General features: G+C 41.2%; 2 protein-coding genes across 3 annotated transcripts; both read right to left on the bottom strand.

Moving 5' to 3' along the window:
* Positions 1-1,114: 1,114 nt before the first annotated feature.
* dynll2b (dynein, light chain, LC8-type 2b) lies at positions 1,115-5,231 on the bottom strand. Its single transcript, XM_017704388.2, has 3 exons — positions 5,099-5,231; positions 1,786-1,922; positions 1,115-1,591 (listed from the first exon to the last, which is right to left on the bottom strand). Exons 2-3 carry the CDS (start codon positions 1,915-1,917, stop codon positions 1,454-1,456), a joined length of 270 nt encoding a protein of 89 aa, XP_017559877.1. The 5' UTR covers positions 1,918-1,922; positions 5,099-5,231; the 3' UTR covers positions 1,115-1,453.
* A 1,711-nt stretch (positions 5,232-6,942) lies between these two features.
* On the bottom strand, positions 6,943-12,154 carry srsf1b (serine and arginine rich splicing factor 1b). 2 transcript variants are annotated; one of them, XR_001858145.1, is made up of 5 exons: positions 11,755-12,154; positions 10,308-10,477; positions 9,515-9,687; positions 8,265-9,076; positions 6,943-7,579 (listed from the first exon to the last, which is right to left on the bottom strand). XR_001858145.1 is itself a non-coding variant. In XM_017704389.1 (4 exons), exons 1-4 carry the CDS (start codon positions 11,946-11,948, stop codon positions 8,888-8,890), a joined length of 726 nt encoding a protein of 241 aa, XP_017559878.1. In that variant the 5' UTR covers positions 11,949-12,154; the 3' UTR covers positions 6,943-8,887. The 2 variants fall into 2 exon arrangements, 1 of the variants encoding a protein (XP_017559878.1); XM_017704389.1 differs by having other exon boundaries at positions 6,943-9,076.
* Positions 12,155-16,103: the final 3,949 nt, after the last annotated feature.

Here is a 16,103-nt window from a genome sequence, read left to right as displayed (position 1 = left end):
CAAAAATATGAATGTCTACAATGGAATACCTTCTAACCTAAATATGCTCCTTTTCTCCCTTTTTCATTTATCCAACTGCTTTTGCTTTGCCTTGTGACCTTTTGTTGTTAGTTGTATTGGCACTTGTGTAGTTTCAGTTCTTTCATCCAATTTTTTTTCATGTTTTACTGACAAATTTACACTTTTTTGCACTGTAACTTTTGTTGACTACAGTCTCTAATTGTAGAACTACAAAGCTTCAAAGTTCCAATACAGATAAGTGAAACAAGGTTTGTGTTATGGCTGATCAGTGTGAGCGTTTATATATATATATATATATATATATATATATATATATATATATATATATATATATATATATACACACATACATACACACACACACACACACACACACACACACACACACACACACATACATCCCCATCTTATCCAGTTGGCCAATGGGCCTGACTGCATGTGTTTGGACTGTGGGAGGAAACCAGAACACTCAAAGGAAACCCACACAGACGCAGACGGAACATGCAAACTCACAAATCGAACCCAGAACCCACTGCACCATAGACTGTAAATAATCAGTTACTGATTTTTTTTTTTTTTTTATTGTGATAAGTAAAAAGCTACCAAGTAAAATGTCTACAGCAGTTTCCCCTGATCGTTGAGGCCCACTGCCTTGCACATTTTCATGCTTTACAAAAGTGGTCCTTTAGAACCAGATTTAGGAAAATACATTTGACACTGCTATAAACCAGTTTCTGTTTTATGGTTCCACGATGAATCAAAGAGCACCTAATTTAGCAAAAGTAAATCTATAAAGGGGAAGCTTTTCAAGCTGGGCAATTCAGCAACTGCATTTTCCTTCTCTCAGTCTTTTATTTAAACTTTGGACCTTTGCACTGATCTACTGGTTCTGTGAACAAACTGAAATATTGCAAAACCATGAAAAAGAAATGAGGCCTCGATCCCATCTCTTCTTAATTTTGATGAAATCACACATTGCTCCTTAGGGATAATAAAAATGGCCAACAATATTTCTAGGATGAGTACATCAGGTGGCATGAAAACTATAAGTTTAGTCATAAAGAAAGAAAGAAAGAAAGAAAGACAGACAATGTATGATGTATTATTCTTTAATATTACTTAAAGGCAGCAGTCGAAGCATTTTGTACAACTTCAGTGCAAAAAAACTGACGTGGGGGGAAAAAAAAAAAAATTCAGCAAAAAAAAAAAAATCAAAGTTGCTTTAACACATGAGCAACTACAGAAAAGCAATAGTTGTATTGCAACATATACAAATTAAATATTGTACACGGTCCATGCACTAATGCACAGCCTCTATAGCTATTTCTTCATGACGAGTAAGTGTGTGCGTGTACGTATGTCATCAGTGCATCACAGTCCAGGTTTAGAGCCTAAGCTCAGAATTTGAGAGATGAAACGTGGAGGCTGGCCCTCAGCCTGACTTGAAGAGCAGAATGGCCACTTGACCAAGGTAGAAGTAGATGAAATGCTTCGTTTCATGCGTCACATAGCTGCCGAAGTTTCGCCCAACAATACAGTGCCACGTGGGGTTGTACTTCTTGTCAAATTCCTGTTGATGGGGGTGGGGGTGGGGTTGGGAGACGACAAAAAAAAAAAAAAAAAAAGTTGAAACACTAACACTGTTTTTTGTAGCAGCTCAGCTTCCACATATAATCTACAGAATGACTGTTCAAATTTCAAAATGTACAAATGTTTACACACACCAGAACAACTGTTCTGTCTACTTAGCATTAATCAAATTACCTTTTTGATGTATGCAGCAATGTCTTTCTCAATGTTATACTTCTCCATGGCCTGCGTGGCACAATCCACAGCATCTTGCTGCATGTCCTCAGACATGTCAGCATTCTTTATCACTGCCTTCCTGTCAGTCATGGTTTCTAAAACAAACACAAAAGGTACAAAGTTACACTTGCAAAAGCAATGACTGGCTCCAGATAGTAGATGTAATCAAATCAACAGAATGGACGCCAATGCAAGAATGTCATCAGAACACAAAACAGCACTGACAACATTCAGGGAACGCTTTGCTTCATTGTCACAGAACACATGGAAACTAGGTTCACAGAGGTCTGTGTTTTCCAAGAGACGTTTTCATCAGTACAGTCCTTTAAAAAAGGTGCCGCATAGGGTTCTTTTAGCAAAGTTAAAATGTTCTTCACAGTTTAAAAGGTTCTTCCTAAAACCTCTAAATTGTGATGGATCTTTTAAACATTAAAAAAGGTTCTTAAAATAGACAAAGAATATTTGTAAAATATATAAAATAGTGGGATGTCTTATCCTTTTGCAGTCTTCAGATTCATTCGTAGCAAATTCTCAAGAAATTAGATGCATTTTCCCCATCAAGTCACACTTCTAATTTTTAAAAGCTACAGCTGAACATGCTCGCTCTATTGTGTATGAAGCCAGCACATCCTTTCCCCTGGCTGGTGCGTCGCTTGGTGACAGGATAAAGTGGGACCCCAGTGCCTTTTCCTCCAAACGAATCCTGCAACTGACTGCGCTCTCAGGGGTCCCTACTGACAGCCACTATATGACACAGCTGTGACTCAAACACTAATCCCAGCTCTACGGCTGACCTCTGCCGTGCCCTGGGGTGGCAAACAAAAGACGTTTTTATAAAAACGTCATGCCAGCACATAACATAAGCTGTCAAGAGCTCAGCGTATCCATTTGTGACTTAACCATTCGAAAATAGTCTTGCACAGAACTAATGAACACCTAATGTTAGATTAAAAAAAAAAAAAAGAAAAGAAATCTGGGCTGAAACAGTACTGACTTAACTATGACTGCCAAGAAAATGTGCAGCAAAACTTTATCTACCCACTTAAGCTGCACGATACAGATCTGCCTTAATTATTAAGTTCTCAAATAAAACACGTCAGGCAAGTAAAGCCAGTCCTAAAATAACTTTCAATTCAAAATCACAAACATAAGAGCCAGCAACTGCCAAATACAGTACACATTGGATAGGTTTTGGAAATTGGCTGCCATTACGCTACTGAGTGCAAATTCTGCATTTGCCAAGTTTCTCAAGCCATTTCACTCCATTAGTGACAAATGTAGCTTAATATTTCACCAACAAGTGAAACCCAAATGCTATCTGACAACATGCCAGTCCTCCTTAAATAATGCATCATTATGATTGTTTTTTTACTCAACAGGTATCTCTGAACAGCACGTGTAACATCAAGCTCTTACCATTTCGAGACCACGTGCAGGTCATCTCTGTCAATATAACAAGTAAAGGGATATTACATTAACGGAGTTGCTTGATGCCAGAGACACTGTTTTATGATAGCCTTCTCAAAACTGTGAGGCAAAGGCAAAGGAGTCCCTGAAGAACACTTCTTTTGTCAGATTTACCACCATCAACACTAAAAACTGAGAAGACACTGGAATGTTTACTGGTCATTCTGGATTGTAGTCTCTGCAACCCCTGGATCCTATCATCACCGCTGTAGATAAATCTGGGTCGGCAAGTTTCTCTACAATGCACCATTTCACGTCTAACCACTCTTAGAGGCTTTATTTACATCTCAATGATGTAAATTATATACATTGAGAATGACAATCCCCTTTTAATAAACAAACAGTAACTGTAATAATAAAAAAAATGTTTTGTATTTCAGTTTGACAAAAGCTGCACAGACATCACACTTTACCTAACGACGGTGCCCAACCAGGTTCGTTCCCCTTTAACCTTCTGCAAAGAGAGTCTGAACAACATCGAGTTAGATCTTCACCCACAGCCATCGTATAGATCCAAACAAATCTCCCACAGGAACTTCTTTTGATAAGTAAAAAAGGCCTGACCCCGACCTGCCTGTCTGAGTTTACAGTCATCTACCTTCCCAGCCATCCATTTAAAGAACTAGCGCAGCTACCAAAAAAGAAAGGAACAGTCATGATTTGACAGAAAGGAGGCCACCTCAATCAGCTCTCTCAGGCTCTCCTGTGTTCAGCCCAGGAGAGAGAAAGGATGAAACCTAGTGAGGTAAAATGGTCTGTCTGACAACGTGGGAAATAGCGTGTCTGATTTATTGGCCAATTAAAAAGTAATTTCCATATAGACTTTAGAATATAGGCTTTCAGAAACGTCCAATGCATCTGAGTGGGCAGTGCTGAGTTTCTGTGCAGCACAGTGTCATTTCGTGCTTGGCGTCTTCTGAACGTCAGTTTAACACGTCCTCAGGCATGGACAAGCAGAAACCCTTATATGCACGAATTCCGTGGCAGTTGGAGGAATATGTCCTTAAGCATTTGGGCAGTTTTCCTTGAATCAAAAGTTGCCTTCTGCTTCAGGCAAAGGCCCAAGCGTGGCCTGAGGTGACTGCTGCAGGCCCATGAGGACAGGCCCACAGTTAACCCATCATTTACAATTAACTGAACCATATGCAAAATTAATAGCACGTTTTGGCAGCAGTCAGAAAAGAGCTGGGCGTATTTGAGGATAACAGCAGCAAAAGGTGACAAAAACCACACGGTGATGTGCTATGCAGCTGTTCACAGTGGCTGGACATCAACATCATTACATAATAGCATTAGCTACTTCAGCCAGCAGCGCTTCGCCTCTCAACTTTGGACGAGGCTAAAGTTGGCTTAGTATCCGTCAGCTTCTTTTTGAATTTTCTCGTTCTACCTTAAATGGTGCAGCAGTTACGTTCTGGCGCCTGAGGCGTCAGAACGTAACTGCTGCACCATTTAAGGTGGAACGGGAAATTCTGAATAAGAAGCTGACTTAAGCGTCGTCAACTTTGAGCAGCTTGTTCAAAGGCTGTTCTTCAAAACAACAAAAACGTTTTGAGCAGTAGAGCCTACCATATCCTGACAAAATATGTTCATACACAACCAAACTCGAGGACTGACAAATTACACAGTCAGCTGTGCAGGACAGAAGAAAACACCGGCAGGGACACTGACATGAGCTTCCACGTCGTGGCGTATTTGCATATCATGCTTTTCTCGTCTCGAGCACTTCTTTATATGAACTTGTCTCTGAGAATACACACAAACACAATATAGCCGCTTCACAATAACGCGTTTAGCAGCTTACCTCTTGTAGTGGTTCTTCACCAGGGAACTGTTTGGTTCAGGCGTGTCTCGGACCGACGTGCTCCACGTTTGACCTGCTGACGACCGCTCAACTCGCCACAATGTCCATGCGGTGGCTGCGCCTCTAACTCGTACTCACCCACCGAGTCAGGAGCAGACATCAGCCCCGCCCACCATACTGCACCCGCGCTCTGATTGGTCGAGGCGGCGCCTCTCCCCGCATGTTACGAGCGTTTTTCACTAGCCTCCCACTGCCTGCGTTTTATTTCATCCCACAATGCATTAGGGGCGAGATGAGGAGCGGAGGTGCTTCTTCATTCATCCCTCCTTCAGCCTGGGTGGGAATGAGGAGGTTTGGCCTCTGCTCTGTCATACTGACACCTCATGATGTACTGCACTGATTGATTAAACAGCCATTTAAGCACCGAAAATGTCAGCTTTCCTCAGGTTAAGCTGATTTACTGTGAACTGAAAGGAAAGGTCACTGAAATGGAAATGTACACCAGCTAACCAGCATATGTTATGGATGCTGGTCAGCTGTAATGGAAGTTGATATGCTGATGACCAGCAAAGCCAGCATATGTTGTGTTTTAGATACGGGTATGCCGGTCAACCAGCATGACTATCCTTACATGTTAACAGGCAAACAGCTAAACCAGAAACAGACCAGCATGGAATTCATGCTTTTCTTTTTTTTTGTTTTTTTTGTGAAAGGTCTTGCACTTCATGCTTTGGGGTAAGAACACTGCATGAATTTCATCCCTCAGTAAATCATTCCTTTAATGTTTGTTGATTTATCTCGAGGGTTGTACTATCCAGAGAGAGTAAACATAACACTTCAGCTCAATACACCAAATATCCAGTGGCCTATTATTAGAAAACACACACACACAGTAATGGTGATTCATTGTTATTAAATCTGCTTTCCTGTGACTGTGAGATGTCCTCTAATTGGAGAAGCAGAACACTGGACCACCTTCACTAATACATGCCTTTCAATGGAGAGCATCAGTCTTCACCGAGTGCAGCCTACTGCTCGAAGAGGCTGACTTCACACGCACCCCTCTTTACTGTACTCATCTATCATTCATGAGAAAAGAGATCGTTTTACGTGTGGTTCTGCAACAATATTTGATACCTTTATTCCACCCTTTGCCAGACGGAAGATGTGCCCAAAAGACATTTGCTCAGTGAAGCTATTCTATTCTTTCAAAATGGTCTTTTAACATGTCATCACACTACATTAACCCTAATCTTTTAAAACTAAGTATTTAAACCTGTTTTGGTGGATATACATTAATTGTATTCGTTTTCGCGACATCACAAAACAATTCAAAGCGGGCTGTTTGTGCAGCTCATGGACTGGGTAGTGAACTTCACGTTCTTGAACAATGTTAATATAATGAATAAACGAGCAGAATTGGGGGGGGGTTTCATTTACCAAAGGAGGGTTTCTCAGATGATTTTAGCCCAAAGCTGAGAACTGTCCCATAGGCATGACCCTCCACTCTTTTCCTATTGGGTAACCTTTACTTTGGGCTTAATTTATCTGGCTAAACAGAAATCTTGCTTTGTGAAATACCCCCTTTGTGTTCCAAAACATGGGCCCTTATAGAATCATAGAACCAAAGGAGACCCATTCCTGGTCCTTGAGATTCATTACACTCATCCCTAAAATATCCCCAAAGGTCCTACTATCTGGTTTAGGTATGTTGGTTAGGCGTGGTGCTTAACTGTAGGGGGTGGTAGATCTCCAAGACCTAGATTAGGCTGTCCTGCACTGGATCATGTATCTCAGCGAAAACAGTAAAAGACAAACATAGTAAAAAGGAAACTCCACACAGCTGCTGGACTTTCTAACTTTATTCAAAGATAGAGGGGAAAAACACAAACTATGAACCAGAAATAGCCCATTCAGAATATAACCTACCAAATCTCAACACAGCAAATACCTAAAAATGCAGAAGCACTTTGTATATGTGAATCCCTAAATAAACTACAAAATCCCCCTCAAATTGAGCCTCCCAGCCCACCCCTCAAAAACCCTAAATCCCCCCCTATTTACCAAGCTCCTCATGTGGATTCCATCCAAAGCAACTGATCCGGCCTCCTGGTTCCTGGCTTTGCTCCACTTTACCGAAATATCATCTCATAAAACAAAAACAACTGCAGGATCCCTTCAGTGTGCACATCTTTGGTTTGGCTCCACAAAAAAGGCAAAAAAAATTAATTTTGGTTCTACAAAAGCCAATTAAAAAGCCAAGTTTTCCGCTTTTTGTTAACTCCATTAACTGCGGTTTGGCGAGAGGTTGTGGGGCTGGGGTTGGGATCCTCTCCTATGGTTCCCGCTCCCGGTAAATTGATCCCGCTCCTTGTATGTATCCATCCTTATCCTAATCCTAATCCTGCTCCTGATCCTGAACTGATCCAATGATCCGGCTCCAAGGATCGGGAAACAGTGAGCCCCTCCTCCAATCCAAACCTTAGAATACCAGCAAAATCAAAAAGAGGGAGGCAACAAGTTAGAATCACAGCTAAATCAAATGCTTCTGAGTGCATCTATTAAGTGACGATTATAGGAGCGGTATTGAATTTTTTTTGTTTTGTTTTGTTTTTTTTTCCTAAAGTATGAGTGATATAATGGGTACCAGACTGATATGCTCCAACAAAATCTTAAGCACCACACAAACATTACATTGTGCCAATAACCGACAAAACAAAGCAATCATTCTCTTAGTGGATTAGCATTTACATCGGTACAATTGCTCATGGCAAACCTTCTTCCATCAGTATCTATTGAGATGTTTCTGCCTGGTTGCTCTACAGTGGCACAGTCCCAGTCCAGTTCAGATGACAAGCAAAAATTTTTGTATTTTGGATAAGCAAAAATAATAGTAGTTATAAAAAATAAAACAAAATGTTGTCCTGATGTATGCATGAGCATGGCAATATTCAGACAAAGAACGCATGCATGCTTGGCAGCAACGACCAGAAAGAAAAGGTCAAAATAAAAGGGAAGGGGTACTGTAAAGGGAGGGGTAATGGCAAAGCAAAAACTAAAGTGTTACTTTACTAAGAAAATTGATTACTGAAGGTCTGAGGTGAGAAAAAAAGAAAACCAAATCCTGACATTTTTTGAAGGAGACTAAAGCCGCTTGTTGTCATACCATTGCCAAAATTGAAATGCCTGCTCCTCCTCCTCCAAAAACGCTTTATCCTAATATGAATGAACTGTGCTTGACAATCCTTTATTCCAAAGCACTCTTTAATCCTGCTCCTCTGTTGTCTATAGAAAGACACATGAAAAGGTAAAAATAGAACAATTTTGCAACAAAAATCCTAACCAACAAAATAAAAACCCATCTTCCCAACCATAAGCCCACTGCTAACAAACATACAGTGGCAAATTCCTCAAACATTACTCTAAAGCATTTGAATGTCTCCCTTGTCTAACATATGTACAGATGATGGGTATGAAAATCCAGTTAAAATGTGGATGCAGAACAAAAACACAAAAGGGAAAAGTTGGAAGAAGAGACAGGACAGAACACTAGGAAGAGGTTTTAGGAGGAAGGAAGAGGAAGACAAGGGAACATCCACTTAGCTACACTTTGCTGTTGTTAGCTAAATGATAAAAGAAAAAAAATCTGTTCAGCTGCAAACCAAAGATAAACTGGGGCCATGGGAAGACAAAACAAGTCAAGAAGGCGATGAAGTACAACACTGGGTCCAGCAGAGGGCGACACAGGGTGTATGGTTGTGGCTGGAGAACTAGCTGTAATGTGGGTGCTTAGGTGCGGGATCGAGAACGGCTGTGACGGGGCGAGTAACGTGGGGATCCTCTGCTGCGGCGTGGTGAATAGCTGCGGCTGCGACTGTTGCTCCGGCTGCGACTCCTGCTGCGGCTGCGAGAGCGCGAGCGCCCGTAACTCGGGCTGCGGGGACCATCCACCCTTACACGGATGTAAGCTGTCTCACCCTGGGGAACACATAACAGACCACTTTCTATCAAGGAAGGAGAGAAGGCGTCATAATTCAGGAGACACTTACCGCCTGCTGACCTGAAACAAAAGTTATTATAATCTCTGTGACGCTTCCCCCCCCCAAAACTAAGGCAAATGGATAGTAACATGGGAAAACTACAAAATGTAATAATTATGGCTTTAGTAACACCACATGATTGGAACAGACCTGGCAGTAGCTGGCACAACTCTGTTTGGCAAATGCACAGCCCAATGGCAAAATCACTTACATTGAAGTGAGCATCCTAAGCCATTCCTTGGATCCTGCTAGTCCATGTGGCTCCACCATGGGTTCCTGACATCACTCTTACCTTGATATTTCCCAATCCTTAAGCTATGCCCTGTCCTGTCCTGTCCTTCCCAATGGCGGATCCTATTGAGAAACTCAAACCTACCTCGTGTGACCGGAACTTAGTGTTATCCAGCTTTCGCACAGCGTAGGTCATGTCTTCTTTGCGCACAAACTCCACAACACCGGTGCCATCTCGGAAAACATCAGCGTAACATACATCACCTGCTTCACGCATGTGATCCTTCAGGTCCTGCCAGCTTCCGCTAGGAGGGAGTCCTGTGCAAAAACATTCTCTTTCACATAAAGTGCCCAAACATCATCTGCAAGCTTGCTTAACCAACACATGTATCCAGACGTACAGAATAAAGCTTGTTTCACATATACTACCTCTGCCTGGTGTGAGCAACGTGGAACATCTTACTTTTCCTTTCAATGTTCCTGTTAACAGTTCAGCACCTTCATATCGCATATCTAACAAAATATAGTTGTACACTGTGTTGCATGTAGACTTCCCAGTTGGTCTACCAGACTTCAAATGATTCCCTGTTCACAAGTCAGAACGCTGCCCAGAGTAAAAAAAAATGCAATATGCTATTTTAGAAATTACATTTTTATTAAGTGACTGATTTGACTACTTATCTGTTTATCTGTCTTTAAAACTTTCTTGCTGCAGTGCTCTGCAGTATGAACCTTGTAACGGTAAATGGCCCGCATGTGTGAGCTGTGCTCACCAGAACTTGTGCTGTGTCGTTCACACCACGCAGAGTTAGAGGTAGAGATGAGTCAAAAAGGCCTTTAAAAATAGGTGTTGTTAGAATTGTAGGTAGAGGACATCAATACAGAAAAGAGCTTGTATTAAAAGGCATCAACAGTCCAAGCAGAAAGACCTCACTCACCTGAAACTATGACCCTGTACTCAGAGCGCCTGGAAGGAGGGCCATATCTGCCTCTAGGGGCTCCAACTCCACCTCCCACTCCACCTCTGCCACTCCTAGGGAATTCCACCCGCAAACGGTAGCCGTCATAGTCATAGCCATCTCGTCCATATACAGCATCCTCTGCATCTCTGGAAAGGCAAGACAATAAATGAAAGAAAAAAATTAAACAACCAGCTATATATACACACACACACACACACTTGTGTGTATTGCTCAATGCATTATAGCTTGTATTTGTACCTCACTGCTTAATAATTAAGCAGAATTTAGTGTTGCTTTTACCTCTAGTGTTTAGGTAAGCAACCTGTGTGTTAATCTAAAACACCAGTCCACTTATTCCACACTATTTCCTCATTACACTCAGTGTATTTAGACCAAAACGCTAAATACAGACCAAAGATAAAACTTGTTTGTCTTACAGTAGAATGAGGTCTTATTGAGAAGCTTCACTGTGATCTGGCACTAATGGTACGAATCTGCTTCTCGCACTGAGTGAATAACCGGAATCAACATTTAGTTACACTGTGTTTACTGTCTGCTGTTCTGGTTTTCTGTAGACAGAGCTTTTGTATTTGCATGGAAGACAGCTGTACGAAAATCCAACACTAATCTTTCCTAAACCCTCCGATGACAGACAATGCCCAGTTTTGTTCTTTGTCACATCGCGGCATTATAAACTCCATGATCAGATACAGGAATCACATTCAACACTGCTAACCTATGCAGCACTAAATGCATGCCATTAATTGCACAAATAAGTTACAAAATTTACATCTTAATGCTTTCCCCTTCTGCACAAATGTTCAATCCTTCACAAAGTTCAGCAAATAAACAAAAAAATAAAAAGACGGAACAAAAACAACATTAAATGATTCACATGCGTTAACCGTATGTTTTTGTTTGCATTCAGTCGATGTGTAACGCTAACGGTTTGTTGACGGTGCGCAGCGTTAACTACTCCTTTCAAAACTGAAAAAAAAAACTTTAAAATGTTAACGTTAACTAGAAGATATAACCTAAACTGTCACTTCAGACCGGCTAAAGCAGAGAGTAAACTTAGATTAAATAAACTTTATCGTAGGGTGAATCGAAAACAAAAACCAGCAAGCGAACCTACCAAACAGGAGCCAAGAGGCTATGTTGTGCTAGCAGCGGATCGGGTTTTAAACCCCTACGGGAGAAAGATTTACACCACTAACTTAAGTATCGCCAGCTATACAGACCTTGAATAACTAAGGCGGTGGCTGTAATAACCTGTGTGATCTAGTTGTGTGTTTGGGTCAGAGAACTTCGGGACTGAGCCCCAGCGGTCAGAGAAGCTAAGGCTAACGCTGGCTGCCCGCCCTGGCGCTGCGCCGGGGACCGAGGCCTGCTGCCCAAAGAAAGCGCTTCTGTTTGTTTTCACCTGGGGTCCTCGAACTCAACAAAGGCGAAAGGGGGTCCTCCTCTGCGATTTTTCAGGTCGATATCACGAATTGCCCCGTATTTGTAAAAAACGTCCTCGACGTCCTTGGTGCGAATATCGGGAGGTAAATTCCCGACGTAAATCCGACAGTCGTTGTTTCCTGCAGGACCTCGGATCACACCGCCGCCAGACATCTTCTAACAGGAAAAGACGGAAAGACTTCACCGAGAAACGAGAGCTCGGGGTCACGCCGAGTACGCACCGCTAGTAAGTGAGTAATTAACAGAAGTGATGTAGAGGTCAAGGTAATTCTACCGAAAACAACTCGCAACCAAGGCAGAGAGAAAAACACGTCTCTTAAAATGGCGCCGTCTCTTCTTCGCGCTCGGCGGAAGGATACGTGAACGGAGAAGCCCTTGCGTACGCGGAACTCTGTCCGTGCTGGAGGACTTTTACTCTAGAAAAGCCTGAAGTAGGTGTTGATGAGCTGGTGTATGATTTCTTGTTTACTTCTTGTTTTGTTTATCTTATCATAAATCTTGTTATATAGAATGCCACCTGTGCAGCAACAACTGTGGACAAGATCATTTCCTTCCTACGCGGAATAACAGTGTTTATACGAACTATTTGCGCTACCGTACGAATGAAACTGGTCAGACCAATTTCAAAATAAAAGAGGCAACAAGCTAATTTCGCTACATTTAATTCGAGTCTTTACGTGAATGTTAAATTAATTATGTTACAAGACGCCCATGCTTGGATCTTTATAGAGGGCTTTCACTCATTTAAAAATGTATGCATAATTACAGACTTTTTTTTTTACAGTGGTGGTGACTGGAACCTGGGGTCACAATGTCTAAAACGCAAAGACTAAAACAGAAAAGTTGGTCTCATAACTATCATAGAGCTATGCATTGGGCTTCAGACAGCGCTTTCATTGAACAGCTTTTTGTGGTATAGATTTTAGAGGCAATAAACATTTCAGACGTTTAAAGTTGCACGTCTCACCATGTACAGCCAACCATAAAGAGGAATTTCAAAGATTTTTCTTAATTTCTCAATAAGTAAATCGTGAAGATGCAGCGAGTGAGTGAGGAATTCAGAGTGTTTTGTCGTGAAATGCTCGTTTCTAGAGAAATTAACCGAGTCAGAACAGTTCTTGTTGTGGTGACAGGAAGCAGAGGTGTGAATTCCTCTAAAAGCCCCTCACAGAAAGAGATGTTTCACTACTTGATGCCCAAAACGGTGTGCTTTTTAAAATCCATTAACGATGGAGAGATATATGTTGGATGTTCCAAGGCAAACTAGTCTCTAATGAACACTTTTTCAGATGCACCATTATTTTATCATTCTCAACATTATAAAAACTCAGAAGGCACCTGTAGGTTCACTGGTGGTTTTGAATAATAAATAAAATGGCTGTATTTGTGTTGTGGGCATTGTGACCCCTGGTTCCCATCACTACCACTGTAAAGAAATCGGAGTCTATAAGTTTTTCTATAATGAACCATTTCACATCAGACCACTCTGCTTTGAAAAATCGCAGTGCAATTCTTTTTTATGGGCTCTGCCCTTCTAACACTTTACCTCTGCCCTTAATAAACTGCATTTATTTTGATTAGTACATGATATTCCAGACAGCATCTATACGCTGGTCCACTAGCTTGATAAGGTATCTCTTCAAGCATTTTAAATGCACATACTTTTATTTTGTAAAAATAACCTAAGACAATTATTTCAAACCATTAAGAAAAAAATGTATGACTGGGCCTAATATAAAACAATTTAATTGAAAATGTTGCTGACACTGTGCTGGAGTGGTTACAGCTGAATAACCAATTTTATCAAATCAAATCACGTTTATTGTCACATCACATTTACACAGGTGGAAAGTGAGTGAAAATCTTAGGTGCATAACCCCCTTATAGAATTTAAATAAATTAATTAAAAATATCTTAAGAAGAAACAAAATTTATATATATATATATATATATATATATATATATATATATATATATATATATATATATATATATATATACACACACACACACACACACACACACACACACACACACACACACACACACACACACACACTGACTCTGAATATACACATATACACAATATACCCTAGTATTGCACTATTCCAGTATACAGTTGTACAGTAATAAGTCATGAAATAAAACTATGAAATGTGCTGTTGTACACATTCCATATGCGCAGTTAGTCTGAGGTAGATAATAAATGAGATGCAGGTACACAGGGGATATAATACTGATATAGAATCTTCTAGATTGTACAGGATATGGATAGAAGATGTACAAGATGTCAACCTATATGTGTAAGTACAGATTTGCTAGATTGAAGGTGCAGTAAGATCAGAGTGAGTCTGAAGAGATGTGGATAAGGTGGTGATGGTCCATGGATATGATGACTCAGAGGTGCACTGACAGGCCTATAGACCGATACACCAGCACTACTGGCTGTTCAGCAGCCTGATGGCCTGTGGGAAGAAACTATCTTGGAACTGGCTGGTTCTGGACTTTATGCTTCTGTACTTCCTCCCGCTCGGCAGCTGTGAGACAGTGGCTTGGGTGGGTGGAGTCCTTTAGAATCCTCAGGGTCTTCCTAAGGTAGCGTCTAGTATATAAATCCAAAAGGTTTGGGAGCTGGACCCCAGTGATGTGCTGTGCTGTCCGCACCACCCTTTGCAGAGCTTTCTGCTCAATGGCAGTGCAGTTTCCATACCAGGAGGTGATGGAGCCTGTAGAATGTTCTGAGATGTTGAGCCGTGAGATGTAAATACAGAGGAACTGCTGACCCTCTACAGTGGCTCTGTTGATGGTGATGGGGGTGTGCACTCGCTCTTGTTTCCTGAAGTCCACTATGAGCTCCTTGGTCTTGTTCACATTGAGAGAGAGGTTGTTCTCCTGGCAACAGAGTGTCAGAAAGCTGACCTCTGTAGGCCTCCTCTTTCTCATTGGAGAGTATTAACCCTGGCTGACTTTGGAACTAGCACAGTGGAGGCCAGTTCAAAGCACGCAGGAACAAGTGAGAGAGTGTTAAAAATGTCTGTAAACACTCCTGCCAGCTGATGCGCACAGTTCTGCTTAGCCAACAGTGGGCCACCTGAAAAACACAGAGTCATTTGGGACAGTGGGCAGCACTCTGGCTCTGTTCTCCCACAAGCAACAGGTTTTAGTGACCCAATATTGCTGTAAAACAGATCCAGTTAGAACACGAACCACTGAGACACAGCTAGGAAAACTGAAGTATGCATTAGTTGTCAAAATGAGACCCAAGCCAAACATTTATCTTACCAGACTTTACCAATGTTGAGTGTTCACAGCACTGCAGTTGCATTTTTAATGTACAGAACTGTTTTATAGAATTATGCATTTACATTCACAGGTGGCATAATCACCTACAAACATAATTGTTTGTCCTGGAAGGAGTCTCACTGGACGGAAAACATGACTGACTTTTATGGAGTACACTGTACTCCATATATACACACACACACACACACACACACACACACACACACACACACACACACACACACACACACACACTTTTATATATTTACATTTATATTTATATGTATATGTATATATATGTGTGTATGTATATATATATATATATATATATATATATATATATATATATATATATATATATATATATATATATATATATATATATATGGGAATACAAAGCAATAAATAAATAAATATATAAATAAAACTCAAAAGACAATTCTCACATAGTCAACACTGATAGAAAGACTAATAGAAATAGGAGGGTGTTACGAGTGTGGGGGACAAGGGGCCCAGGTAGCAAAGCATCACTCTGCCAAAGTGCAATTCAACAGCACTGCTTGCAAATGTGAAGAAAAAGAGAAATTGAATCCGAACATTTAACACCAATAGCATCCATGAATGTAGAGAAATCTGTCTAAACATTATCCATGAAAACTGAGTCTTGTCTATGTCATAAATACAGAAGATTGGATGAAGTATCAAAATGACACTCTCACCTCCCCCCACATCCCACATCTGTACACCATTATTCAGTTATACCATAGATTCCCAAACATGAACCCAGAGCCTGTCTGAGTCTGTTGGGTCTCATGTGACAAAACAAGAAGCTGTGCAGCAAACAGAATTAACGGGAGCATAGAGACTGAGCCAGCCTTACCCAGAACGCCATGGGCTGCGACTGCAGTGGAAGTGGCGGTGGTAAAGGTGTGTGCAGGTTGGTCAGGTCCAAGCCTTGGTACTTCTCACTGATTAAGGCTAGTGCTTTATCTACCTGCTGCTGGGCTTTAAAAATAGGGGCAGTAC

The sequence above is a fragment of the Pygocentrus nattereri genome, chromosome 16, assembly GCF_015220715.1.
Source record: "Pygocentrus nattereri isolate fPygNat1 chromosome 16, fPygNat1.pri, whole genome shotgun sequence".
Classification (NCBI taxonomy): Eukaryota; Metazoa; Chordata; class Actinopteri; order Characiformes; family Serrasalmidae; genus Pygocentrus; species Pygocentrus nattereri.
The sequence above is the reverse complement of the archived record's forward strand: the minus strand, read 5'-3'. Positions and strand labels throughout refer to the sequence as shown.